At 43.1% G+C, this 27,958-nt stretch overlaps 2 protein-coding genes across 2 annotated transcripts; one reads left to right on the plus strand and one right to left on the minus strand.

Moving 5' to 3' along the window:
* The first annotated feature begins 359 nt into the window (after positions 1–359).
* LOC146299619 (thyrotropin receptor-like) lies at positions 360–9,498 on the plus strand. The gene is made up of 11 exons (XM_084674818.1): positions 360–619; positions 766–837; positions 1,024–1,098; positions 1,726–1,800; positions 1,971–2,045; positions 2,239–2,316; positions 3,223–3,291; positions 3,393–3,470; positions 3,840–4,028; positions 7,525–8,617; positions 8,814–9,498. The coding sequence occupies exons 1-11, from the start codon at positions 360–362 to the stop codon at positions 9,012–9,014; spliced, it is 2,265 nt and encodes a 754-aa protein (XP_084530944.1). The 3' UTR covers positions 9,015–9,498.
* Positions 9,499–9,653: 155 nt separating this feature from the next.
* Positions 9,654–27,621, minus strand: ston2 (stonin 2). The gene is made up of 9 exons (XM_084674808.1): positions 27,530–27,621; positions 23,815–24,039; positions 22,834–22,974; positions 20,561–20,740; positions 14,280–15,709; positions 13,719–14,051; positions 13,301–13,523; positions 12,073–12,279; positions 9,654–10,758 (listed from the first exon to the last, which is right to left on the minus strand). Exons 2-9 carry the CDS (start codon positions 23,912–23,914, stop codon positions 10,682–10,684), a joined length of 2,691 nt encoding a protein of 896 aa, XP_084530934.1. The 5' UTR covers positions 23,915–24,039; positions 27,530–27,621; the 3' UTR covers positions 9,654–10,681.
* Positions 27,622–27,958: the final 337 nt, after the last annotated feature.

The following is a 27,958-nucleotide window of genomic DNA, read 5'->3' on the forward strand; positions in this document are numbered from 1 at the left end:
CCATGAAAACAAGTATTTGTTATTGGCTTGGGTAGAAAATTGACGAATACTAAGCCTTGCAGAAGCTATGAACTGTGAACTTTAGACTTGACCTATAGGCTATAATGAAGATAAATCGGAAGAAAGGTAGAACTCGAATTTTAAACATGAACATATAGGCCTAACTGTAGAATAAATTGTGCAAAACAAAAAAAGGCTTAAAAAGGCTTTAATAACAATCTATCATATGAAATAACCAGCTAATACGCTTATACCATTTTGCAAAAGACAGTTGGGTTATGCTGTAATAACATTCACTGGCTGGCTGATGTTTTACCCTACCCCTATCCTTCGCCCCCCTCCACCTCCCTCCACCCTGCATGGGGTTGCAAATCCCGGTGCGCGCGGAGTCTTCATGCGCAACCTCTCTACTTTTGCAAGTGGACGTCTCTTCTTGGAAACTACATAGTAAAATGAATATATTATCTAAGCTACTCTTGCTCTACATGTTATCAATTATGAATTCAGATAGTTTAGGATTCTGTCCGCCTTTTTGCGACTGCACAAATTGGGATATCCGAACGATTTCATGTTTCAAGATAGAAGTCTTACCTTCATTCCATCCAAGCACAACTCATTTGTAAGTCTTATTGCATCAACAAATACATTCAAATACATTTAAACTCGCTTACTCAGCTGTTCCTATTTGATTTAGTGCTTTAGTGGCTGTATTTCATCTTTAGTGAATACAGCTCTATTGATTACGTTTTACTATTTTATGAAAAGATGGCTTGAAGAGACAAGGCTTTCCTCAATACCCCCAGATGCCTTTGCTAACATGGTTAATATTTCCCACATGTAAGTAAAAAGAAATCTGGACAATTAATTCATCTGTATGGATATTGTATGGAAAAGTATGTTTGTCTTGTTTTATTGAATCATTATTGATTCTCTTTCAACGACTAGAACTAATGCCAATAATAAACAACATTTGTGTGATTGGCTTATAATGATAAATTTTTATTTTTCCATTGATATCTTTAGCTATATATTTGAAGATGAATCACTAAAGCTTTTGGACAGACACTCATTTCGCAACCTCCCCAAAGCCTCTCACATGTGAGTAATTAATACAATTTCACACAGCATCTTTATTAGACTGTCTCAACTATTGAACCCTGTAAAACCATAAAAGTTAAGTTGACAAATTAAATGAATTGCCTCGTGTCATTTGGGTTAAGGAACTTGATACATATAGTAAACTACACCTGCAATTCATTTAATCAACTAATGTGTAGTAAATGTTCAGGTCTTACTAATGAATGTTCACCGATCATCAAGTTTACCAAATGAACTGAACTATGCTTTTGATGATTTACAGTATATCATTGAGGTCCCCTGGTACAGAACACTTACATCATCAGGTGTACATGTGATTAACAGACTGACATATTGGAGATAAAACATCAGTCACATAAACTTGCTTCAAGATCACACAGACATGTATTAACATGAACAAGTTATATGTTTTCACAAGCCAGAAGTTACATTAATAGCTCCCTCGCAAGATAGGACGCAACAGTTTTCCATTGCCAGCAGTCAATCTATAAAATCCCTTTTATTTATTTAATATTACCCTTAGTCCACACTTTTTCCAAATACTATTTTTTTTTTTGTGGACAGTATACGTTTGAAGTGTGTTTGAGTTAGTGTGGCTACTTGCTTATGTCTTTGTGTTGCACACAGAGAAATACGAAGCCTCCGGACATTGTCACACATTGACCGGGAGGCATTCAAGGACCTGCCCAATTTAAAATATCTGTAAGTAGATATTTATTTGGTCTTTTGAGTTTGTGAACAGTTGATTAAATTATCCAAAGTCAACAAGTTGGGCCACTGTGTTAAAATCCACTGAATGAGAAATTGACCACTTGTCTTGAAAACACCATTTAGTTTATATCTGGTACACTAATGTGTTGGTTTCAATGCAGGGAGATTTCCAACACGGGGCTTCTCTCCTTCCCCGAACTGGGACACATTCACTCCAGCCAAGAAGAACTCATCTTGTACGTATATATGGATGCTTTTATATGAACCTGTGCCAACCTGTCTCACAATTAGACACAGATTGGTTGTTGGTTGTAGAAATCCCGTAACAAGGTCTTAAACTGTACGCATATGGTATCAAACAATCTAAACAGGGACACGGAAAATAGATAATACATGTTTTCATAAAATATCAAATCCCTTTCCCCACAGGGATATTTCAGACAATCCATTTATAACTGTACTACCTGCCAACTCATTCAATGGAATCTCTGAGTCCACCATAACCCTGTGAGCACAATTTGTTGTTGCATTTATAGGATTTCTGAAGTCTAAATATAAGGTCCCTGTGATTGATTAATATTGCCTTCGGAAAGTATTCAAACTTGTTTCCTTTCCCCATTTTGTTGGGAAAGACTGGATTTAAAATGGATTACAAATATTGTGGGAAGAAAACAGTGCAAAAGCACTGAGTTTCCCCAACCAAATTCTGGAAACCTGAGCTACCCATCCTGCAAAACTAAATAACCAGACCTGGGGGTGACAAAAAATCTTCTGGCCACTTTACCAGACTTTCAGAGATGGGATAATCTGCTAAAATGACTTGCATATCTGCAGCCCGCCATTGGGCACTTAATGGTAGAGGAGACAGAAGTCACTATAGCTGGACAGAGTAAAGGGGATTTGACTTTGAGTGTGGGAAAAAAAATAAAAACCAAGCACTTTATCTTGCGAAAACCAGGACGTGCTTATCAGCATAGATATATATATATATCTATACTTATCAGCATAGATATATATATATATCTATACTTATCAGCATTACTATTGTGAAATGTGTTGGTGGCAGTGACATGCTCGGCAACTGGTCTGAATTGTGAAAATTCCTGTCAAAGCCAAAAGATTTCCTGAATAGTACGCAAACATATTTTCTATTTGTCTTGCTGTGGCTTATTGTGTTTCATTTTCAATTCCGTTCAATATATGGAGAAAGTGAAGGAATGTGAATACTTTCTGAATTTATGGTCTGTGGGACCTCCAGCTTTAGTGATGAATGTTTGTAACCTACGTTTAACACAGTATTTATCTGCGTTAAATCATTGCTTGAAGCTAAAGCCACAATTATGGGCGCTCAGTGCATGTTCAATGTTACGTCATATGAAGCGACTTGTGCACTGAACTTTTGGTCTATTGCAGGATGCTGAATCGCAATGGACTGACTGAGATTCAGGCCTTTGCGTTCAATGAAAGCAGACTGGAGGAAGTGTATGTCTTCAACGAGCCTGACAATTCTATTTTTTCTATTTTGTACTTTTTCTTACGTCCCACAGACTTTCAAACTCATTCTTGCAATACTGTCTTTTCAGGAATCTTAAAAGAAATGTGGATTTGGTGAGAATGGATGAGAAAGCATTTGCTGGTGTGATCAGTGGCCCTGTTATTTTGTAAGTATTGGGCAACCTGAGCAGAATTTGACTTCATACAGTATGTTTTGTCTCAGTGTTCGAGATAAATGCATTATCAGAAATCTAGTGTCTTATCTTACCAAACTGCTCCAATAAAGTATATGCACACATTTCAAACATGTTTAACAGTAATGTGATACATTGGTGAAAATGCATTTGTTAATGTAATGTGCAGCAGCTCATCAAACAATCAAATAAGCTTTCTGAATCCAAACATAAATGCATGCCAAAGGACACAGTAAGGCTGTGTACAAACTCAAAAACAACAGTTACCTTTTATTGGTTTCCAGCCTAGAATAGCCATGTTTTGTCTTCTACTGTATTTTCTTTCCTTCTTTGTCTTGCTAGAGACATTTCAGAGTCGAGGGTGAGCATTTTACCATCAATAGGGCTGGAGTTTGTTGAGAAACTTCTAGCTGAAAACACTTGGGCCCTTAAGAAACTACCACCCCTCGAAGCCTTTCAGCATCTGCAGAGTGCTCAATTAACCTACCCAAGCCACTGCTGCGGACTCCAAAAGATGAAACGGTGGAGAGGGTGAGTTCCACATGCCGTCAGATGTTTCCCACGCTTTACTTTGAATGCAGATTCTTCTGCATCCTGCTTTTTAGGTTTGTTCCAGACAACATCAATTTTATAGCCAGCCTCTTGAGAAAATATCCTGAAAAACTTCTGTTTGCAAAAGGTCTTGTTTACACAGTCAGTGTTTATCCTGCAGAAAGGTACACATTTAAGTCCATCCTGAATAGTTCCAATGGTTTTGGGTTACCTTAAGGAAATTCAAATGATTGCACTTCCCAACTAATTCCAATGTACTATAATGGTGAAGACATACACCACTATCTAAGGGTAGTCCAACTCTTGTTTAAGAGATGCATGGCTGCCCTATCATTGCATGCATGATTCATGCCACATGATGAAGAGGAAAATCCTATCAAATTACTGGAGGCTGGAAAGACCTATAGTCATTATCTGGTTTATAATACAATGTTTAATGACTATTATCAACCGTAAAGGAAATACATCAGCACAATTTGCCATTATATTTACTGTTACTGTTGGTAACAGAATTTACTAGACATTTAATTAATCAAAGAAATTAGATGTATGTATACCCATATGTCAAATCAAAAATCAAATTAAATCAACATTTATTTGTATAGCCCTTTTTAAAAGTAATGTTACAGAGGGCTTTTCATCCGCCCATAGAACTGCCCCTCAATCAACCTAAACCAACCTAAAGGAAGACAAAGGATAACTCACTAGTGGAGAAAAAATTGAAGAAATCTTGGGAGGAGCTACTCAGTGAGGGATCCCCTCCTCCAGAGACGGTTGGTGAAAGGTGGTGCAGAACACAGGCTTAACATAGTCATGCAACAGTTAAGTCTCAATGGGTGTTGAAACACCAAAATCCAGTGTTCAACTTGAGTCAGAGTTGGTACATGTCAGTTTAAGCAGAGGTAGCCACAGGGCTGGGGACTGTGATTGGCACAGCATCAAAGGCAGGTGGATGAGGGAAGGGGCCAGGAACTCGCTGTTGTCCGTCAGGGAGACCAATGTCCACTTGGTGACTAGATCCAGCTTTGGCAGACTGTCACAGATCGATGTCCACTTGCGACCAGGTCCAACGTTGGCAGACCGACGACCAGGCAGATGCTAACAGCTCAAACCCCCATGCCACAGGGGAGGTGTGGAGGGGGGACAGACAGAGGAGATCAGGAATTAAAGAATGCCAGGAGCAATTAACAGTTACAGTAATATTAAGAACGAGGTCTCCACCGGTCAGGTGTGGACAAGTGCAGCAATTTAGCAGAGCAAAAAAGGGTATTTGATGCAGCCTTAAGACAGCGCCAGCCCCCCTCAGTTGGAACATTAAATCTGTTCCATGGAAGAGAAACTCGAATTTTCCATCCACTGTCTTCTCCAACTAGCAACAGAAACAATAAACAGTAACAGGTATACTTTATTTGTAAATTCAAGTTATATGATACCTATGCGGACATATAGATGCTTTATTTGTCAAATTAAAAGTTATACATGATACATTATACATATGAAGTATGTACTTCAGGTTTGCATTCAAAGTACACACACACACTTTAGCAGTCGTAGGACTGACCAAACAAAAATGTTTTTTAACTTAGCTTTGAATGTCGAAACGGCATCAGGCTCCTTGAGACGGGTAATTTGTTCCAGAGAAGAGGTGCTCTATATGAGAAAACTTCCTGCCTCCAGCAGTTTTTCTACTAATTTGGGGAACCACCAGATAGCCGACATCTTGGGATCTTAGTGTCCTTATGGGTTTCCATGAATCCATCAGCTTTATGAAGCTTCCATAGAAATAGGGTTGACGTGGGTGAGAGCCGCAAGATGCAGTGTGCCAGGTATAGAGGAAAATTCAGTGTTCATGGCCATTCGTCCAGGGCTGGTTTGTAATTTGTCCCTAATTGTATTGATATTGTGGTCGAACAATTCTAGAAAATCATTGGGAGAGAGATCTGTACTAACACCATGTGTACTGTTCCTAGTGAGTTTTGTAACGGTATCAAATAGGATTTTAGTGTGGGCTGATTCTTGCTAATCAACTTAGTATTCTTATCTGGTCCTGATGAGGACTTGCTTGTACTCCAGTAGGCTGTCCTTCCAGGCCAAGCGGAAAACCTCCAATTTAGTGGTACGCCACTTACGTTCTAGTTTTCGAGTGGACTTTTTGAGAGTGCGGGTTTCCTCTGGAAACCATGGAGCCAAAGTCTTATCCTTTCTTTTCCTAGGTTTGAGTGGGGCAACAGAGTCTATTGATAGTTGAAAAACCAAATTCAGATTCCTAGTTTTAGTATTTAGTGATTTATTTGGGACATTAAGTGCTTCTAGTGCTGCTGCTAGAATACTAGCCGGTTCCAGAGCTGTGTTTGGGGTTATGTAATGGCAAGTAGAAATCTTCTGAGTGCCTCCAGGGCTCTGGCATAGTTCCATTTTGAAGGTAACCAGGCAGTGGTCTGATAATGTAGGATTATGAGGGTGGACAAAAAGGTCGGTAATCTCAATTCCCCGTGTAAGCACTAGATCTAATGTATGCGAGTGAAGATGGGTAGGTTTGGAGACCATCTGTGTGAGGCCCGTGGAATCAATGAGAGCAGTGAAGGCCTTACTTAAAGAAGGCTTTAAGGTAATCTACGTGAAGTCCCCCATAATTAGGATGTTATCAGTACACGTCACAAGATCAGCACTCAAATCTGCAAATTCCTCTAGGAAGAGGGAACATGGGCCTGGGGTGAGAGTGAGTATACAAAATGAAGGGGGAGGGACAGGAGTAGTAGCATTATTCCTCTTTAATGTAGTTGGTCTGAGTCAGAACACATCTCTAGTTTTGCTCTGACCACAATGTGCTCCAATGTTGCTTTAATGGAATTCCTCAAAGATGTTGTTGGCGTCATCAGAACCTTTGACAACCTTTGATTTAAATGCATGGGAGGTGCCTCCGTAGTTGGTGTAGTTCAATTCACCAGCTGGGAGGTAAACAAATACAAAAGTATAAAGTTAATAAGAACATTTTAAAACACAGAATATAGATTGAAAAGTTTTCGCCACAACATTGGTCCTGGTCACCAAATCAACAGAGCGACATCATAATCACTGGCTGCATCACTGGCGCTGCACTAGTTAATGCTAAAGCAGAAACTGTCATTCTAGACAGTTATGTCCTTCAAACGTTATGGCCACAATTTGATGATGCCCTTTCCTGTTTTGGCGGGTATTTGTGTGTGTGTGCGTGTATATGTGTGTGTGTGCCTGTTTCGGTAAAGTGCCTCTGTACCTGGACTCATTTCATTTTTAAACTGGGTCAAACTGACTTTAACAAAAATGTGTCTCTCAATTGAGTGTTTCAGGATGAAAAAATACAAACCCAGACGCATCCAGATGGATTCAATTATATTCCATCCAATCTTTTGGATGGAATTTGTCTTTACAAAGTAATGGAGCTTTCAGTTATTGGACTGTAAACCCTTATCATTTGTCATCTCTGATATTTTAGACATGTGGAGCTAGGTATTTGCAATCTGACCAATGGTGGAGTACAACAGATATCCATGAGGTCTGCAGTGGCTCCATCTCTGGAGTACCAGAGTCTGGGGTCTGTTTCCCTGGATCCGCATCAGATCCACAGGAGCCATCCACACGCAACCGACGGTCCATACAACGGGTACAACTACGACACCTACGACTGTCTAACGGAGGAATGTATCGAGGACATTTTCGTGGAGTTTCCAACAGAGCATCTGGATGAAGGCTTTGATTACACCCTGTGCGACGACGACAAACTGGACCAGGGTGTCATTTGCCTCCCAAAGCCAGATGCCTTCAACCCCTGTGAAGACGTCATGAGCCTGGGCTTCCTCAGGGTGTCCCTGTGGGTCGTTAGCTTGTTAGCCATCCTGGCTAACCTTCTGGTGTTGCTCATTCTGCTGTCCAGCCACAACAAGCTGACAATCGCTCGCTTCCTCATCTGCAACCTGGCATTTGCGGACTTCTGCATGGGGATGTACCTGCTGCTCATCGCCTCCGTTGACTGGTACACGCGCTCCCAGTATTACCACTATGCCATTGCCTGGCAGACAAGTCCTGGTTGCCACCTTGCTGGGGCACTCACCGTCTTTGCGAGTCAGCTTTCCGTTTACACGTTGACAGCCATTACCCTCCAGCGCTGGCACGTCATTATCTTCGCCATGAGCCCGCAACGCCGGCTGCGTCTACGCCATGCGTTGGTGGTGATGGTAGTGGGTTGGGTTCTATGTTTGCTGCAAGGATTCTTGCCATTAGTCGGTGTAAGCAGCTACCAGAGGGTAAGCATCTGTCTACCCATGGATATTGAGACACCTGCCGCTCGCATCTACGTGGTCTCCGGGCTAGTGATCAATGTACTGGCGTTCATGGTGGTGTGTGTTTGCTATGTGCACATCTACTGCATGGTCCATAATCCACAGCACCAGTCCAGCAATGGAGATGCCAGCATGGCAAAACGTATGGCTGTACTTATTTTCACCAATTTCTTATGCCTGGCCCCGATTTCCTTTTACGGCCTCTCTGCTACCCTGCACCGACCGCTCATCACAGTTACTGATTCCAAGGTCTGCCTTTTTTGTGGTTTTAAATGAACAATTCATGATTCAAGTTTTATATATTTAAAAGAGTATATAGACAACAGTATCCTCTGTAAGAATTTACAGCCCTGTGCATTTCTTTTCATATTATCACTTATCTAAGGGGGATTCATTTTCCACTTTTTGTTCACTTAATTTGTTTGTTCATCTTTTTTTCCAACAGGTATTGTTGGTGCTGATTTACCCCCTGAACTCCTGTGCCAACCCATTCCTCTATGCCATCCTTACACGGGCTTTTCACGCAGACATCTTTATATTGCTGAGCAAGATAGGCATCTGTCGGAGCAAGGCCCAACTCTACAGAGAACAACTAGTCATTGGCAGGTTCCAGAGCTCCAAACCATGTGCCGTTGAGTCCAAGTAAACCTCGCCAACTCTCTTTTGAGAATTTACAAAAGTTCAGCAGCACTCAGTTGAGATATATCATGCTGGCCTAAATATAGTTTTGTTGAGCATACCTGCTATGCTCAAGCTCTGCTTGCTTTCTGGCTCAGGAAAATTCAAAATCACAAAGAATTAATATCCTTTGTCATTCATTTGTGTAAGAATTTGGTTGACTATATCCATTAGCTTGAACACATTAGGCATTGCCAAGCTATAATTGTGTACATTTTATGATGCTTACCTTTGTGATTAAAGTTCATTTTAACGTACATTATCAGTTGCTGTTTTAACATTGTGGAGCTCAATGGCAATTTCAGATCTTCACCCAATGTATTTTTTAAAGACTGGATAGCCAGTCTGTTGTGGTTAATGGGAAGGCATTGGGAAACCTGTTTAAATGTTGACATAGCTCTTCTCATTCTTATCTCTACAAAATATCCTGGAATTGTGAATCAAAATTTAGATTACAGTACATTTATTTTCTTTGAAATAAACTTTTAGTTGTCATTAGTTCTTCATATAATACTCATTTTATTAACATCAAAGTCGGCATGGTAGGAGATTTTGCCCCAACGCAGGTTGTCAAGATAGCAACAATAGTGCAAAATACACATTAACATCCATTTGTAGATCTTTAATAAATTCAAGGGCAGCTGTTCATACAGTATCTTACACAAATTCCGTTAGTAGCAGGTCTATCTTAACATTAAACATTACATGTCAAATTTACACAACAAAAACCTCCAAAAATGTAATAACATGTACTGTCTATTCATGCCCTTTACGAAATGATAGGATTCAGGATTTTACAGTGTTAAGGCATTATTTGACAAGTAACTTTTTAGTCTGTTTCCAGAGGAAGAATTAAACAGTCACACTGATGTTCTCGAGGAAGGCTTTAGAACACAGGAGATATAGCTGTCCATGAATGATGAATTTTTTAGTCCACTCAAATGATTGAAGAATTCAATCTTAACCTTTAAACTTATTGCATACAATTGTTTAGCAATATCAGCTTAGTTTCAGTTACTCTGCCTGTCATCTCTTTACTCATGTTAAGACTAATCACCTATTGACTAAAGAACCAAGGTCGTTTTCATCATTATCCCTTGAAGTACGTAAACCTGATGAGTTACTGACACACATGTACTATATTCCACTGTAAGGCTGGGAACAAGATGAAGCAACACTACAACCAATTCCGTCACCACATACAGTTCATAATTCCTTTCCATCTGTTGAAAGTATCCAATTGGTTGACCACAAGCAAAAGTGACTTTCTGCTCAGCAACGTCTCCCCTGGCACGTGACACCCCCGTGAGGAAACCAGGTGACTTGGATCCATTCGAAATAAGTTAATTGTCGTATAAAACAACTAGCTTCTCTCAGTAACACCAAGTGGACTGTATAACAAGGAAACAACAGATCGAATCAAGAACCTTGATAGAACCCTCAGGATTTCTAGACTACCTTCAGGTGAGTCCAAACACAAAGGCATCCTTCTCCAGTCCTGCTGTTTGAAGTTCAAAGTGCAAAAGTGACTCCCCCCCCTTCTTCTCATGTGGCATTGTCAATTCTGACATCCATCCAACCATTGGTTTCTGCTCTAAGCTCTCATTTCTGTATCCAGACAGTCCCAGTTTTTCTTCACTGCTGCGCACATTCTCCAGGCTGGTCCTGTGTCGGACTGCCATCAGTGATGCCCTCTCTCTTCTGCTCTATGGGTACCTGTAGGAACAGGGAGAGGATATACTTTGATTTACAATAATGCAGAGGATATTGTCAGACATTATAGAGTCAGATCATATCAAGCAACAGCTTCCAACTGCAAATGCCACACCTGGAATCCATTCCAGACCTTTTCCCTTAATTGATGAAGAAATAGTTACAAAAAAATATCCCACACCTGTCCATGAAACAGTTTTTGAGTCAATTGTCCAATCACTTTTGGTCCCTTGAAAAAAGGGGGCTACGTATTATAGAGCTGTAATTCCTAAACCCTCCTTTCTATTTGGATGTAAATATCCTCAAATGTAAGCTGAGAGACTGCATTTTAAGCCTGTATTCATTATTTAACTTTAACTTGAATACGTTTTGGTAAAGAGACAAAAATATTTATGGACCTAACTGTAAATGTAAAATGTGCAAAGTACAGTTAAAATATGTTGTATGAATAATGTTGAAGTTAGATTTGTAACCACAAGGTGGCAATAACAGCCAATATCAACCAGCAGACCTTACCCAACAAACACAGCCGTTAATATTAATATATACTGCTTTCTCTGTCTGTTTCATTTCATTTCATATCTTATGTCTTTATTTCCAGTGGTGAGGTGGGAGAGCACTGTAGAGGAATATATAAAACCTTTCCGAAGTGACCTAGTGGAGCCCAAGTTGCTTCAGGTGGGGGGCAGTGAAGGCATAAACATTAGCACACCCGAGGTTTGACCTCAAATTAAATCTTTGTTGCTCTGACCTGGCCAAGACCAGCACCTGCCACTCAATAGAACTTGTGGAAACCATCTGCCATTAGTGACACTTCATTAAAGCACTCTACTATTATAAACACAAGTACAGTAGGTCATCTCAAATGTCTTGTTGATGCTCTAACTTCAGATATAGGTCCGTCTAGTCTGAGATTCCCTGACAGATAACCAACCATGGTTGTTAGGTTAATTGCTGTTTGTGCTGATGCACACAGTGTGAACAACCATTTATGGGAAAACAGATGGAACTCTAATAACAATATTTAAACTGTAAACAGAGAAGATGACTCCCGCAGCAGAGACGGAAGGCTGAGGTGGACGCCCAGGGCTTGTGAGAGAGAAAAGTAACTCTTCAACTACGAAACCTTTGAACCCAAGCCCAAGGCAGACCCCTTCTTTAGAACTTGATATACACACACACACACACACACACACACACACACACACACACACACACACACACACACACACACACACACACACACACACACACACGGTATGACATACATCACACATGCACAATGTCTCTCCTTAAGACACACAAACACACAGGTACCTGGTAATAGTAGTGCGATCTGTAGCTGACCCACTTCTTCACGTCAGTCCTCTCCCCGACCGAGAGGGAGCGGATCGTGGCTTTGGAAGCGGATGCTGCAGGCATGTCAAACTCCACCTCCAGGTGTTTCTGCAGCGTGTCTGGTACCTCCCTGTCTGAGCCCAGCTCGAGGCGGCAGAAGAAGGTGTGAGGGTGACCCAGTGCTGGACAAGCGGGGTGGGGGGGGGGGGGGGGAACAAACATGGTTCATGGAAGCATTGGGCTGTTTGGATGACTTTGATACTACCAATGAAATAGAGCGCCGGGCATTGCAAGGCCATGCAGAGACTGTTTCAGTATATGGCTGAAGCTACTACTATCTTAAAAGCATAACTTATCAAGCAAATATCACAGATAAGTGCCCTGAGAGGAGAAGGACGACTGAACAAAAAGAAAGACATGGCATGGAACCAACAAAAGACCAGAACAAAATCAAGTACAGGGCAAGGCAGACAGACAGGGCACACAAAAGAGAGGGAGGAGAAACAGGAACGTTTTAGTAGAGGAGGAATGGGGAGGCAGGCTTGGCACTGTAGCGTAAGAGAAGAAGGGGGAGAGAGGAGGACAGACAAAAAGGGGAGAGGGCCCTACAAAAGAGAGGACAGCCCTATTGGGTTTGTGAGGTAACCGATTGTGACAGCTAGGGCTTTGTCTAGCCTATCAGCAAACAGAGCAGGCAGCCATGCTGACGACTATTGAAATGGGCCTAGAGGGACAGGCGTTCTAACAGACACATACCAACGCAAAGAGTTAGTGTGCACATGTGCGCGCGCGCACACACACACACGCATTTCATTGACAGACCCTCTGGCGAGGACTATTGACAGAGCCTGAGCGTGGATGTGACAGCAGCAACAGATCAATGTTTATCATCTCACTGTTGTGCCCCTGCCAGAAATATGAAATTGAGACCACTAACATCTCGTGATGCCCCTAAACAGGGTTAAGTAACATTAGTCATTTTAATAAACAGTCAAATATCCGTCAGATATTTAGGATAACAGCTTCAAGGACTGAGAAAAGGTGCAACAACAGCTGACTTGAGATTTTAAAAGAATATACTGGTGGCAGTTTAAATTGATAATGTCTGCCGACAGCTCTTACAGTAGAACTGATCTGAGACTCTTTTGGGCTGCCCTGATGACCGTCACTGAGACTGAACTTCGCACACATTCCGTTCCTTACCTGAGTTTTTGTCAGGTAAGCGGTTGATCCTCCACACCACAGCTTTGAAGGCCTGCTCGTACTTGGCTGTTCCCAGTGTGACCCTCATCACAGGCTCAGATCCTGAAGTGCTTGCCGTGCCGAAGCTGGCCCCCTTGTTGAAACGGGCCTTCAGTGACCTTTCTCCCATGACCCCCTCCCGCTTGAAGTTCTTGGCCCAGATCTCTGGAATGGGATAACGCACCTACGATATTGGGCATTAAAAGTCACAATTCGATTCTATGGTTAACAACGTCAGTTAACAAACTTTCTTCTTTTTTTTTTTTTCTTTTAGGTGCACGGATTAAAAACAAGCAAATCATAAAGGCAAAAAGAAATGAGCTATTGTGGTACATTATTGCCACGTCATTGTGAGCCAATATCACATCATGGGCCATACCGCTACATTCTCGCAGGGGATCAGGTTGAGTGCGTCTCGATTGGAGGAGAAGCCCTGTGACATCAGCAGCCAAGACTGGAGGGTGATCTCCGCTCCGCGGATGGTGGCGACAGTGCGCAGTGTGAAGGGGAGGGTCTTCTCGGCGAAGGCCGTCCGGAAGCGGAGCAGCTCAAAACGCCGACAGGAAGGAGGGGTGAAGGTGACGGCGTGGGAAGAGAGGAAGTTTAACTCGTCGGCGTGCTCGTCGTTCAGCTCCCAGTCCCGTAAGCGGATCCACCTGGTCGTGCTGTTGGGGATGATATCATGTCTGGACACCACCTCTTTCCCTTTCACCTGGAAACCAGTGTTCCTCTCCAAAGTTTAGAAGTCAAACACATTTAATCCAACTCATTAGCCGAATGCTAGCTGAATTGCTCCACACGCCAGGCACAGGTTTGTAGCTAACGTTTGTGTTTCCGATGTACTTCCCTCTTTATTTATGCAGCCTCAATAACTAAGGATGCCTCACTATCGTAACCCCAGAAAACCCAGAGCGATGCACACTCCCAATCGGAGGCCTACCTGAACGTCGTTGAGTCCCAGGCTGCAGCCAGGGGACCCGGAGAGGAACGCCAGGACGTGCACGCGCGTGATCACCAACTGCTCCCGAATCCTCCCGTCCCCCTCGCCAACGGTCCCGTAGAAGTCGTCCCTCACCTCCACCTGGATCTCCTCCTCGGAGAGGCCGCTCCCAACGGGCGAGGTGAGCCCCGGAGATCCCCTCGCTGGGGCCGCCGACGGCAACCGCCGCAGCAGTTCCACGGCCGCGTGGCGGAAGCTCAGGTAGTCTTGGTAGCAGGTGGTGCCCAGCTTCACCAGCTGCTCGCGGATTGGCTGATGGGTGACGGAAGACTTTGGCTGGAGGCGCCTCCTCTCGCGGTATTGGACGAGGTCCACGCTGAGGGTATGGACTCTGCTCGTCTCTTCATAGCTCTGGAGGCGATGCTCTGACACCTCGTGGTTGGGATTCAGCGCGACGGTCCGGAAGGGTTTGTCCAGACCCCGCTCGTAGAAGAGTTGCAGGACTCCCTCGTCGGACAGACGGACGTAAATGGGTCCCCAGTGGCGGGAAGACATGATGTTCTTCTTCTCCGGGATGCGGAGGAGCATGGTCCAGCCCTCCCGGGGGATCATGTGGTCCGGCTGGTACGGGGTCTCCTCCTCCCTCTCGGTTCCCTCTGGCCTGCCTTCCTCCTCCTCCTCCTCCTCCTCCTCTTCCAACAGGTCATCGGGAAGGGTTGGGCTCCCTGGATCGTCCGGATCGGAGATGTGAAGGTTCTTGAGTGGGTTTAAGTCCAGGCAGTCTGGGGAAGGACGGTCAAAGACCAGCGTCTGTCCTCCTTCTACCCTCCGGCTCCCACCGACAGGTTCAATCTTTGAGGGGAAGAAGAAAGTGGGCTCCTGTTGGGCATCAAAATTGTGGGATTTGAAGAACGGTGAAAGGGAACACGATTGTTCCTGACTTGTGCCTTTACTGTCTGTTGTCAACCGCATTTTCTCAGTACCGCCCAGATCCTGTTTATAATCAAAGTAGGAGCTGAAAGGGTTGATGGGAGAGGGCTGGAGATTGTTTAATTCTTCATCCAGGAACGGGTTCTTCTTATTGTAGGGGGTGCTATTCTTAACAAGTGGGTCACGTACTGTTGCTGTGGAACCATTTGGAGTGAAACCCAACAGACGGAGCTCACAAGCATGGTTTTGTTTCTGGTTACGGACAGTGAGGTTGCTGTTGGCATCCTGGAGAGGGCTGTGGTCGGTACTGTCCAGTTTGATATGAGACGGCATCTCAGGGCGCTGTTGATGGGGCTGCCCATCGTCATCGTCGAAGGTTACCCAGGTGGATAAGCGGTGGTTGAAGGCGGTTTCCGAAGGCCCGTGTATTTGTTTGTTGTTGGAAGTCCAGCTTATGGAGTCCATGTCTATACCTTCATCATCTGCAAAGACGGAGGAATCTGTCAAAAGAAAAATAAAGGCACTTGAATTACTGGTGGCAAAATTGGGAAATCAAGACATCCTGTTTCAACATCGAGATCTCTGTTCTTTTCTTTACCAAATGAGTCAACCAATATGATTCCAAGAAACATAAATGTAACATAAAGCGAAACCATGATGGATTTTACATTGACAAGCCGCTGGCAACACACAAGACAGTTCAATGGGCACAGACAGATGCAGACACACACACAAACACACACTCACATGCCTAAAGCAATCTCCCTATAAAACCACACAAAAAGTGCACTCTTTGATCCCGGAAAGTAACAAGGACTGTTCATCTATTTCTCAACGGGAGACGTGTTAAACCATTGTGGTCAAAACAGCGCATGCTGCCTCCATAACACAAAAAAACAACTAAAACTAAAACTCTGTGTGTATATTGATGTGTATTTACAGTGTGTGTGTACAAAGGATGCCTCTGTGCCAATTTGGGAGCAAGCATCAACATGGAGCATGTGGGCGTATTTTGGTCTTCACAATAGCTATGCTGACTAAGAGGGTTGGTGTCGGGGAATGTGTCAGCAACCATGGACTCTTCTAAAGTGAGCCCTTTATCATGACTCCCTTACGCATATGCACCATAGTAACAATACACACGCACAAAGTCAGTTTGCATCGTCCTTCAGCTTTTTTCGTAGAACTAGTACTATGAAAGAAGAAACATACCTGGTCGCAGTTTTTCTTATTTTTTTAAGTACCTGTGCAGTGTTTACCATCGGAGTCAAGCTCAACTGTAAATGTTCCTCGTTCTTTCTATGTCCATTTTAAAACAGACACTAAAACAAAAGTGTTGATATACTATTCTAGATTAAACATCTCAAAACCTGACCATGACAGTGCCGCCATTATCTTCTCTACACGTTCGTCGCTTTCTCAAGGAACTTTGGAGAACTAGTTTGTTTCTACTTCCAATGCTTAATTTTTTTTTTTCGAACAGAATGGCTTCTATCCATTAGAACTCTCTCCATTTTGGCCAAAGTAGCCGCCTTTCTCCCTGAGTGAAAGCACACTTCTTTACCTGTTGCTAGGCGCCTGTGTCTGACGTTCCCCTGTGTCTTTTACCAATCTAACAAAGAAACGGGGGGGGGGACTACGACGACGACGACTGGATGAATGCGCTCTCTAGGAGCACAACACTCAGCTGGGGAAGCGCGTCAGAGGCCTGTACGAGGGTGGGAAACTAATTACAAGTGGGGTACACCAATGCAATCGCTGAATACCACACACACACACACACACTTTGGCCCAAACACACCAGACCACACAGGAAGAAATATTATTTGCACAGGGACGTAAATACATGACATATGCTTGCAGTGTGCACAAACACAGCCAGCAAACAAGCATGCACGGTGACCAAGTAGAGACCCACCTATACCCACACCACACCCAAGACCATTCGAGGACTCCAAAACAATGTTGATAACTGACTTACACTGACACTCTTTGGGGAAGAAGACAACACGAGGGGAAACTCTCAGGTGAAACCATCACAATGGGTGCATTAAGCCTTTTACCTGATCATTCTTTTCAGATTGACTTCACACGTCACTGACTTACCAAATCTCCTTATAAATTGAATTGAACGGAATAGGACAAACATAGTATGTGAGAGGAAAAGAAAAGCTGAGCTGAGGATTTGTTATTGACACCTGAGAAGTGATGGTTTTTATTGAGTACTGTTATTAGGAAGAGAGGAGATAGTCTTTCAAGTGCTGGAGACAACCTAGCAAAAATATGCAAACTAGACTCCCTCTGTAGCGGTCAGGAGGGTTTGCAGGTCTCTTCATGTTGAGGCACGGGGAGACAGGACAGAAATACAGGGACTGGGATGCTTCTGGGAAAGCACTGGGGAAAGTGGAAACTTACAGAAGCAGTGAAACTGCCAAACAAAGAAGGTCATTCATATCTAATCCTGACTAGTTTGGGCTTTATTGTGCAGTGAGCGCACACACAATTTTCGCGCACACTTCTGCACACGCACGTGTCTACGCATAAACACACAATTTTAGTGGCCAGTGCAAGAGCCAAAAAAAGGAGTATTGTGCTTAATGGGATTGGGAGAGCTTTACTGAACAAAACTTCTCTGAGAATCTTGTCGAAAAGGCTTGTCGGTGTTGCTAAGCACCAGCTTATCTGGGTATGTCTCACAACAATGCAGACCTACAAAGCTCTGAGATTTACAGTGGCGCGAGTGGGAGAGCTCCAAAAACGCAATAAGCGGCATTTTGGAATATAAAACAAACAAAATTATCTACACAAACCGGTCTTTCATGCTAGCCTACAAACTTAACCATTCTTGGAAAAAGCAAATAAGGAAACTAGACAGTTGTTGGCTGATATGAAACTGCATGTCTAGCAGTTTCTGTTTGATTCTGAGTTCAGACAACCTGAAGTACCGCTAATGAGAAAAATGTGTATACTGTAACTAAATCAGAATTGGTAAGATATTGAAAAAGTCCTGTCCTCACAGAAACGTGTTTTCTTCCCATCCTCAAGGACAAGTATACAAAGAAAAGCCACCCTTTGTTTACCCATGCTGCCACTCCTCTCCAAAGTAAAGTGCACTCTTGCTCCTCCTCACACTCATGGCGTTATACTTCACATTTACCCTAAGCCACAAACAGATGTCCACACACGCATTTTCTCATACACAATCATGAGCACACCGGACGTGTACATTCAATCAATGAGTAGAAGAAGAATAATAACAAATCCATTAAGAAATTGAACAGAACTCACCAGGAAGCGGCAAGCAGAGAAGTGTATTGGTTTGTGTCTGTGTGTGTGTGTGTGTGTGTGTGTATATGCTGACTATAGGCTAGAAGAGAGTTCCCTCTTGCCCCGTTGTGCTTTGAGAAAGTCATGTGATTTAACCAGCCGTCGAGCATGTTTGAACAGAGGCGTGTGCGGACCTGCAGCCTACCCACTTGTCTCTACCAACATTTTGGCACTCCCTTTTTCTCCCTATCCCTCTTTCTTTCTTTCTTTCTTTCTCTTCTTTCCGCACACCTTTTCACCCTTCTCCTTGTTAATCGCTCACTTCCTCATTTCTGGACCACGACTTCCAGAGCTTCTCCCTGCACCTCATGTGATGGCTGCTTTTCTCCTGCTTACTTACCTTCCTCTCACCTGACCATCTGTGGAAAACAGCCTGTCAACAAGAGTAATCTGTCTCGCTTTAAAATCGATAACTTTTGCTTCTTTCATTCTCCTTTTGGCTGTTCAACCTGTCCTTCCCTCACCAATTCCAAGCTGTGGAGCTATCTGCCCTTCTTAAGTCAACCCGTTTTATTTTCTGTCCGACTGCTTGCAGATACACAGGATTGCGTATGGATGTGTGTATATCTCAGGGTAGTTGTAGTTGAGTCGTCGCCATAAGGTAAGGGGGTGTAGGAGGGATTTAGCACTAAGCAGCTTAACAGTCTCTGATGGGTGCAGGGGAGTTCAGGTCCTGATGTCTACTGCTCGTAAATCAAGCTAATGACCACTTCTGGAACGTCCCCCAAAAGCATAGTTACAACATGTTTTGGGTGGCCACAGCCAAGGAAAGGTCTTTGTTTACTAGCCACAATGCAAAGTAGCGATAGCTCAGCCATACTTCTGTTATATTGTAATTACGGTAGAGCATAGCACAGTGCAGCAAAATCAAAGTTTAGTGCAACATGAAACAATGATGTGGGTGCAACCACTTGGCAGACAGTATGTGTGTGTGTGTGTGACAACAACAGGTGTTGAATGACAGGAAGTGGGGGTGAACCATAGGTCACGCAAAAAAAAAAAGAGAGCGTTAAGCTTGCTGTCTTTTCAGCGTGTCTTCTCTGAGCTGTGACACACAACCTCACCATTTGGGAGCCATATGTCACGTCTGTGATTGAGGGCTGAAAACAGATGTCAGTCTAGCTACTGTATTTCAAGCCCTCCAGGCTGTTTACAACAGGACACTGGCCAAACCTGGGTCAATTACGGCACATGTTAACGTAACAGCATGATTACAAACGCCAGACCTCAATCCCCATCTTTTTTTCTGCATGTGTGAGGTGTGCGGGCGCCAGTGGTTTTCACGTGAGTGTGGGGTGTAGGACAGTTTTATGAAGATAATTTCTGTGCAGTAAACACATAGCTTCTGAAGAGAATCCCATAACATGTCACAAATCAAACTTGTCAAGCCACTTCCCCCTCTAACCTCCATATCTTAGCAAACTGTGTGTATGTCTATATATGTGTTTATGTAAACAGACAGTAACTTCTCTCTGATATATCGTCCAGTCTATACATCAAGCAGATATTGCGCAGACGCCCAGATCAGACATCCAGTATCATTTCTGCTGTTGCAGTCAAGAGAATACAACAGAAAGACATATACCTGTCAATAGGTGCACACACACACACACCCACCTGTGCACGCACAAGCACAAATGCAGCAGCAGCACATACACACACAGACACACACTACGCAGAAACCTCATTCTAGTGTGTCCTCTACCCCAACTATTAGAGAATTTAGACCCTGGGATTTTCAGGATGTTAGTCCCCTCCTCTTTGTTTTCTCAGTGTGTGGAGAGAGGGAGTGGTTCTTCAAGTGTGTGTCAATGCTGAGTCAGACAGAGAGAGCCAGAGGAGTGGTGGTGTGTACACTGTGTGTGTGTGTGTGTGTGTTTGTTTGAGAATGGGCATTCTACTCCTTTGGGCTGAATTAGCCTAGTCTGTTTCCTGTCTGAAATATCACACCCGAGGGGCCAAGATTTAAATTGGATAACAGAGTTTGTGTTTGTGTGTGTGTGTGTGTGTGTGTGTGTGCTTACTGCGTGACTGTGGTCGTGATGAGGTCCAGTTGGGGGTGTCCTCTGCGTTTAGGGAGGGCAGGTCACAGGACGATGCCCCCATGCTGACTGAGCTCAATTCTGATTGGGTGGCCCAGGTGGTTTCAGAGGAGGGCCCGGCACTCCAGAAACTGGCCAATGAACACAAGCTGGTTCTGGGACCTGACAGGAAGAGACACACAAAACAAGTTTATGCTAATACGAAAATCATTGTTTTAAATTACCACATCGAAGTACTGGACAAGCCATTCATTTCAAGTTTCAAACTTTCCCCCCATTAAAATTAAGCTCCACGTGAAATATTGAATGCTGTGTGTGCTTAAGGCCAGGAGTAAACAGAACAGAAGCATACATCACCTTGATGTATGCTTGCCTGGCAAGTATAATGAGGGAGGGACAACAATATGTGATAGAATGTTGGTTTAGTAATAACTGGCCTGGGCTCCATATTTAGAACGTTAGAATTTTGCACATTCTGACTAGAGTGATAACCTCCCTGAGCCAAGCTTTCCTTGCTACAGTAAGCTGGCAACAAAAAAAACATCTTCATAGTGCTCATTCATGGTTTTTCATGACAGAAAGTACAATGTTTTATATAACTTTTAATACGCCTTTATTTTAAGTATGCACACAGGCTTTGTTGCAAAAAAAAACATAACATAGCGACTGAATGTGTCATAGAACAGGTGCCCTAAATGGGTGAGCGCTCAATTCAATTTCTGAATCTGGGCTCAATTCCATATCTGGAACCATCTTCCATTCCATTCCTAGGTTCCATTTCTAAATTTTGTTGAATTTATCGGAATCCGAACGGCAACCTTTTAAATTGTGTTATTCCATATGAAACTCCCAAATATCTGTAACAGACAAATATAAGGAAGTAAATAACCCTTTCCTGCTCTTCCACCGCCCAGGCTGGTATGGGATTGACTTTGCCCTCCCAGCTGGAAGGCGTGCTGGTGTCGAGTATGGCCTGCCGATCCGGCACTGGCACTGGGGCCAGCTGTGGGAATTTGTGGCTTAAAGCCGCCAAGCAGGACACATTGATCAAAACCCCCCGTTTCACTGGATCAACAACAACCGCCATTTGCCCTCGCCAATGGTCATCGCTGGAGAACCCTATGCCCACCCCCAGTGGGGAATGCAGAGAGGATGCAGCTGACAAAGAAAAAAACTGAACATTTAGAGGTGAAGGCCAAAACCCTTACAAGTTAGACCCTCCAAATGCCAAACTGCAACTACTGTAAAGATGGAAGCTGACAGAAAGAGGGAGGGTGAAGGGGTAGAAAACGTAGACAACAAGAATCCCCTAATCCTTTCAGCGCCGGAGATGAATAAAGAGGGATGTTTTTGCATCAAACCTCGAGTATGCGCTTCTCTCTATATGTTGTGTGTGTGCGAGTGAGTGCAACCTTTACGGGACTGCCCGTTTGTCTTGTTAGGAAGGGGAATGTCGTCCTCCAACTTCTTCCCTTTCCTACACTGCTGATTGTCTCTCTAGACAAGTCACCTCAGGCCACTCCCACAATTCCTCCCATCTCTTAGTGTGTCCTGATGGCCTTGGTTTCACTCATGTTGCTGCCACTGACGGTTACATAACAGGAGCTTGAGAAAGGCCGCTCGGTCTTGGGTCCCATTCCACAAATAAACCAGCGGCAACGTTTATCAGCGTTTCCCTGGCAGCGACAAGCAACCGTTACATTGGCCGAGCGAAACTGGAGGATTGATCTGATTGGAGAGAATATCTACGTGACTTGTTGGTGATGGTAATTTATTTATACAGAACTCAGACACCCAAACCTGCAAGAAATTATTTCCGAAAGGTTACTGCGCACCCCCTCCTCCTCCTTCTCCCCCCCTCATGGTCATTAAAAATGACCATCGAGCTCTCGCTTGGTCTACAAAATACAAATAAAAGATTGCCGGGATATTGTATACAATTTGCGGGCATCCGGGAACCGCCATTAAAATGTGGGAGACTTGGAATGTCTGTGTGTTGTCAAGTAATACCAAAGTCTCTTTTGCAAAGACAGACTTGTGTTAAACGCCCCAAAATACGCAATATAGAGCAGAGACATTTCCATTATTTTGTGTGCTAATATCCTTTACTGACCATAGTGGTGAAAAGGGAAGAGACATTCATTAGAGACGGTAACAGAAATCACTGTCTGACCACTTTTGGGCCGTAAACGTTTTCAACACAAAACAATTTTTATCTGTGAATGCAAAATGTACGGAATGCATCCGGTTCATACCTTTCACCTGCTTCTGAGGAACTGGGGAGAGCCAGGGCTTCTCATCAAATAAGACCCAGGCATTCTGTTGGGGAGGCGGGGCCACAGGCTCTATAGAGGAGGAAGTGTCCACGGGGGCAGAGCTTGGCCTGCTACTCATGTCTGAGAGACACAGTAAATTATGGGATAAAAAAAAACAATGTTCAACCAGCCTGATCAAATGAAATTACACTCAAATACATCTCAAATTACATCTCACTAACAATAACAACAAACAACTATGAAATAATTGAGTTATATTAACATTATATATAATCATAGACAAGAAACGGTGTGGTTGTCAAAGCCCTGACAGGCAGTACACCCATAAAGGACAGTGAAGATTATATTTATTCAAGCATAACACTTCATAATGCATTTAATATTTGCATAATGTGATGTTATTTTCCCTTTTCTCTTGAAGGCATTTGATGGTGAGGAGAAAGGACAGCATAGGAGCCTAGAGGAACATATTTGTGTGGCAAACCTATTACACATGCAGACACTAGCACAGATGTGCAAATACACTAGATCTCAGCTCACTAGATTGTCAATCTACTAAATGCACTTGAGCCATTGTTAGCCATTGGTAGGCCCTGATTTTGTATGTTCCATTTCCAATATGGGGGATTGATTCATTGTGGCAGAAATTGGCAAAACTATCATCATCAGAAAACACTTCACTAACTAGATATTTAACCGATGAGGCCAGAATTGGTCTTTACATATTTACATTTACTGTAACTACATTGCAATAAATATAGTAAAACCATTGTAGGTACATAGGAATTGCAATGTTAGGAATTGGTATTAAATGTTAGGCCCAAACTGTAGGAACACAATATTGGGGAGGGGTGTAAGGGTTAAGTACAAATGCTAGTAGTATCAGCTAGTTAATCACAAAGTGTCATTTCCCTCAAAACTAAGTCTTATTCCAAATGTGTTTATATTTTGAACACGTACCGGTTATTTGCTGCTCTGCAGTTGCCCGGAAACCTTCATCAGGAAATGCCACCCAGCCAACTCTCCCAGTCCCCACTCTGCCAGTGCTATCAGTGGCCATGGAGCCGTACTAGGTTGGGTTGGGTGTCTGTGTGTGTGTCTGTGAGTGAGTGCAAATGTTTTTTAGGAATGAGAGTCCCCAAACCTCACGTCCATCTTAAAATCCATTCCCGCCTTGTCAGGAAACTAGTAAGGAAACAAACAGAGAAGAAAAAAACATTGATACATTGTTCTAGAGTAAACTTGACTGTAGCTGCAATGAGTTAAACACGTGTATCTATCAAGTCTATATGTGACATGGTATTTGTCTCTAAACAACTAAAGAGATGCTTCAAATGCTGTTCGTCTAAAGGTTAGGAAAGAGGTTTCTCCCAGCCTAGGGGAGAAACAATTAATCATTGTGACATTTATTAGAGGTGATGTTGTCATTAACAGCCGCCTAGACCAACAGTCCCTCGGGGTAACTGTGAAGACAGCAGATACTCACTACAATCACAATACATCAATGACTTCCTGTCCCAAGGGATGTGCCTGAGAAACTGTCGGTTGGAATAGGGTACTTGACCAACTATAAAGACTCAAGTAGCTATTGGTGGTTTGTCAACCATTTTCAATGATCAGTAACTTACTAATGGTTCTATACAGGTAATAAACTGCAATACATCTGCAATACATCTGCAATACATCTGAAAGAAATCTGAAAGAAATCTGAAATCTGGTAGAAATTCAAGTCCATTTGAACTGAAATCAGCAGTCTACTATTTCTAGTAAATCTTATAAACCAGAATGAGCTGTGATTTATGGGTCTCTCCCCACTGCTCAATGTTTGGGAGTCACTGATAGTCAGGATATGAAGTAACTGTCCAGCCAACCATGTGAACATTTTCAAGTAACTGTGTATGTGTGTGTGTGTGTGTGACTGACAGAGAGAGAGAGAGAGAGAGAGAGAGAGAGAGAGAGAGAGAGAGATGAGAGAGCGAGTGAGTGAGTGAGTGTGAGTGAGATAGAGAAATAGCGCCCCCAATTTTAGTTTGAGCTTGTGTGCTTCCCCCAGCTCGAGTTCGATTGATAGTTGTTTCACAAAATAAGCCAAGGAAAACAGCAACGCTGGAACATAATTGGCTGTAAAGTAGCGGATCGCTCCAAAAAATTTAAATAACTCTACTGGCACTGAGCTGTCATAATTCAAGTTTCTCTTAACAACTCTCAGAGGACCTCATTAGCTTATATATATATATATATATATATATATATATATATATATATAGCTTATTTTATATATTTTTTTGTTTTGTTTTGTTTTGTTTACTGATAAAATCTTTCCTATTTTATCTTTCAAGATGGAGGACAACACTACATAAGGTAAAGAGAGAGACACAGGGTGCAAAGGGTGAGAGAGAGAGATAGAGAGAGATAGAGAGAGATAGAGAGAGAACAGGAAACATTTCCTTGCTGAAAGGAAACACACTTAAAGCCTCTTTAACGATATGACAGACAATAACGACTAGTTCAGCCCTTCTGTCTTGCTGTGTTCTTTCTCTATCTCCCTCGCACACTCTCATCCCGTTTCAGTTTCCCATCCTTCCCAGAGATAACTGACTCGAATCCCTTCTCCAGAACTTACTACAGAACTTGGAACACCCTCTGTCATATCCTCCTCGTACCCCTCTCTTCCTCGTTTCCTCGTTTCCTGGCCAGCACACCCAAGCTTGGTTTCACTAAAGCCTACTGTACAGCCTTACTGTACACACTTCCACCAAAATAGTCCTCCTGGAGAGGTGAGGACTGGCTTGTTTGTGCAAACAGCCATGACTGGTGACATTATTCAGGCTCTGTTTCTCCGACTTCAGCTCAATTTCCTGTTTCCAGAGGCTATCCAAACCCTGCTCTGAGAGGCATCATTTAGAAGTGACAAATGACCATGAACCCCACCTCTTTTTCCCGCAGGTGACTGAGGAGGTCAAAAGGATATGAGTTAGACAACCACTTTTCCAATGCTGTGGAGCAGGTATCCAAGAACTCAACAAACACACAGCTGAAGCGGGTAATGACAAGTCTGTATTAATCTCCCTATCAACTTCCCTTAACGACGGCTTATTGACCACACCGACCACACAATGACCTTGCGCGTCGCTGATCCCCTCAAGATTCTATCAGCATGACCGCACAGCCCCTTCTCTTTAATATACCTCAGAAGTGGAAGCCAAGTGCCTTTAAATCCTATCAGGCCAGTTTGAACTGTGGTGCCCAGGACATGCAGAAAGGAGGGGGGGGGGACTGTGACAGCTTGCTAGGATGACATTATGTTTGTTTAGAATAGAGTTTAAAATATTTGACAGATTTGTTCGGTTTTCGACAGATTTTACCGATCAAGCTTGGTAAGCCTAGGGTTGCCGGTTTGCAATACAAAATGACTTTTGTCTTGATAGACATATTTAGTAGAGTAACTGCATTTAGAGTTTTACATGTATTCATTTAGCGGACACTTTTATCCAAAGCAACATACAAATTGTGCTGGACTTAATGCAGCAGATAATTAAGAACAAGAAGTGCAGAAGGGAGGACAAGAGTATAAGAAATGATTGAGGGCAGGAGTAGATTACATATCCTTCTATAAGTCAATATCTTTATTTTTGATCAGTAAATAAGAAAAAGGGATGGGCCAGTGAGCAACTGGGATAGAGTGGAAGATGAGGTGATAGATTGTGAAAGGAGGGAGAACAAAAAGTGAATTGGTGGAAAGACAAAGGGAACAAAGGGTGACATGTTCTACCGATGGGTCCTCTCCCAACCCTGACCCAATGCTAGACCAAAGTCTCTAGACAAGGTTGTAAATTCACTTCAATACACCCGCCCGCTCTTCAAGATGGACATTGTTAACTGTTGGTGTGAGACATGAGAGAGAGAACACACACAGACACACATACTAACACACCTACAATCCGTCAATGCCCCTAGCCATACACACACCGTCAAATATTTCATAATGGTAAGCCTCCATCCCCACCAAACACACATTATTCAAAGTCACAGTAGGGACCCTTCAGGACTACCCTCCCCCTCGCCTTGGTGCCCCCCGCGCGCTCCTGCCCCCTCCGCTACACAAACACACTCCAGTCCTTCAGCTGCTGTCCTAATGTTGACACTGAGCAACACTGACATGCCAAAAACGTCCTGAATGCCTGCATTTTCCGGGCTGCTATAGCACAAACCTATACAGTAACTTAACATTGTTTAATGTATCCTGTATCGCAGTTGTTCGGTGTATAAATAGCATAGTTTTAGGGAAATAGATTACAGACACTGCGTAGGCTATAGTCTGAATGCCACAAGGATGACCTGTTATGGTTGTAGTCGGATATTCGTATGTCAAAACGCATATGTGGATTGACAAAATATTTGCCATCAGATAAGTAAATCTTCTCCATAAAGTATTGTTGTCCATGAGCCTGCGTGAACTCAATGTTTCATACTGACTCGCCTGTTTTGTTTGCAACCTGTTGATAGCCCGACATGCCGAGTGCTCGTCGCACGCATTGTAACACTAGTAACAAATCTCAACTGCCTGCAGTAACTCTAGAACATTGAAACATTTGTTGACCAAGTCTCTCGAAGAACCACAAAACAACACTGCACAACAACAACAATTTCCTAATAACAACGGACAATATATTACCGACTCGGTTTCAGTGTGGCGCTGTGCTATCTCCGTATTGAGTTGCCTCAACTGCTGAGCGTAGACAGCTTTGAGATGTGGTCAGACAATGCATGACTACACACGCAGCATGCGCTGCGACCTCAGTGGAACGTGATTGGTCCCATAGGATTGCTCATGAACACGACAGGCACAGGCAATAAGGAAGTAACCGTGGACCACAAACTAACTGAATTGATACAGAATTGACGTAGATAATTAAACGCTTATTAATTTCATGCGGCAGAAGTTTATCTGGCTCATTAATAGGCGAATTCACCCTTGACACTGTTTGATCTGAATAAAAATAATAATAAAAAAAAAGTAATAACATGTCTTCAAATGGCATATTGCATTTAAAAAAGATTATTGGACAATCGGGTTACACAGTTTTTAAATATCAGCATTTTA

This window comes from Hypomesus nipponensis, chromosome 3, assembly GCF_054491055.1.
Source record: "Hypomesus nipponensis isolate SF chromosome 3, ASM5449105v1, whole genome shotgun sequence".
Classification (NCBI taxonomy): domain Eukaryota; kingdom Metazoa; phylum Chordata; class Actinopteri; order Osmeriformes; family Osmeridae; genus Hypomesus; species Hypomesus nipponensis.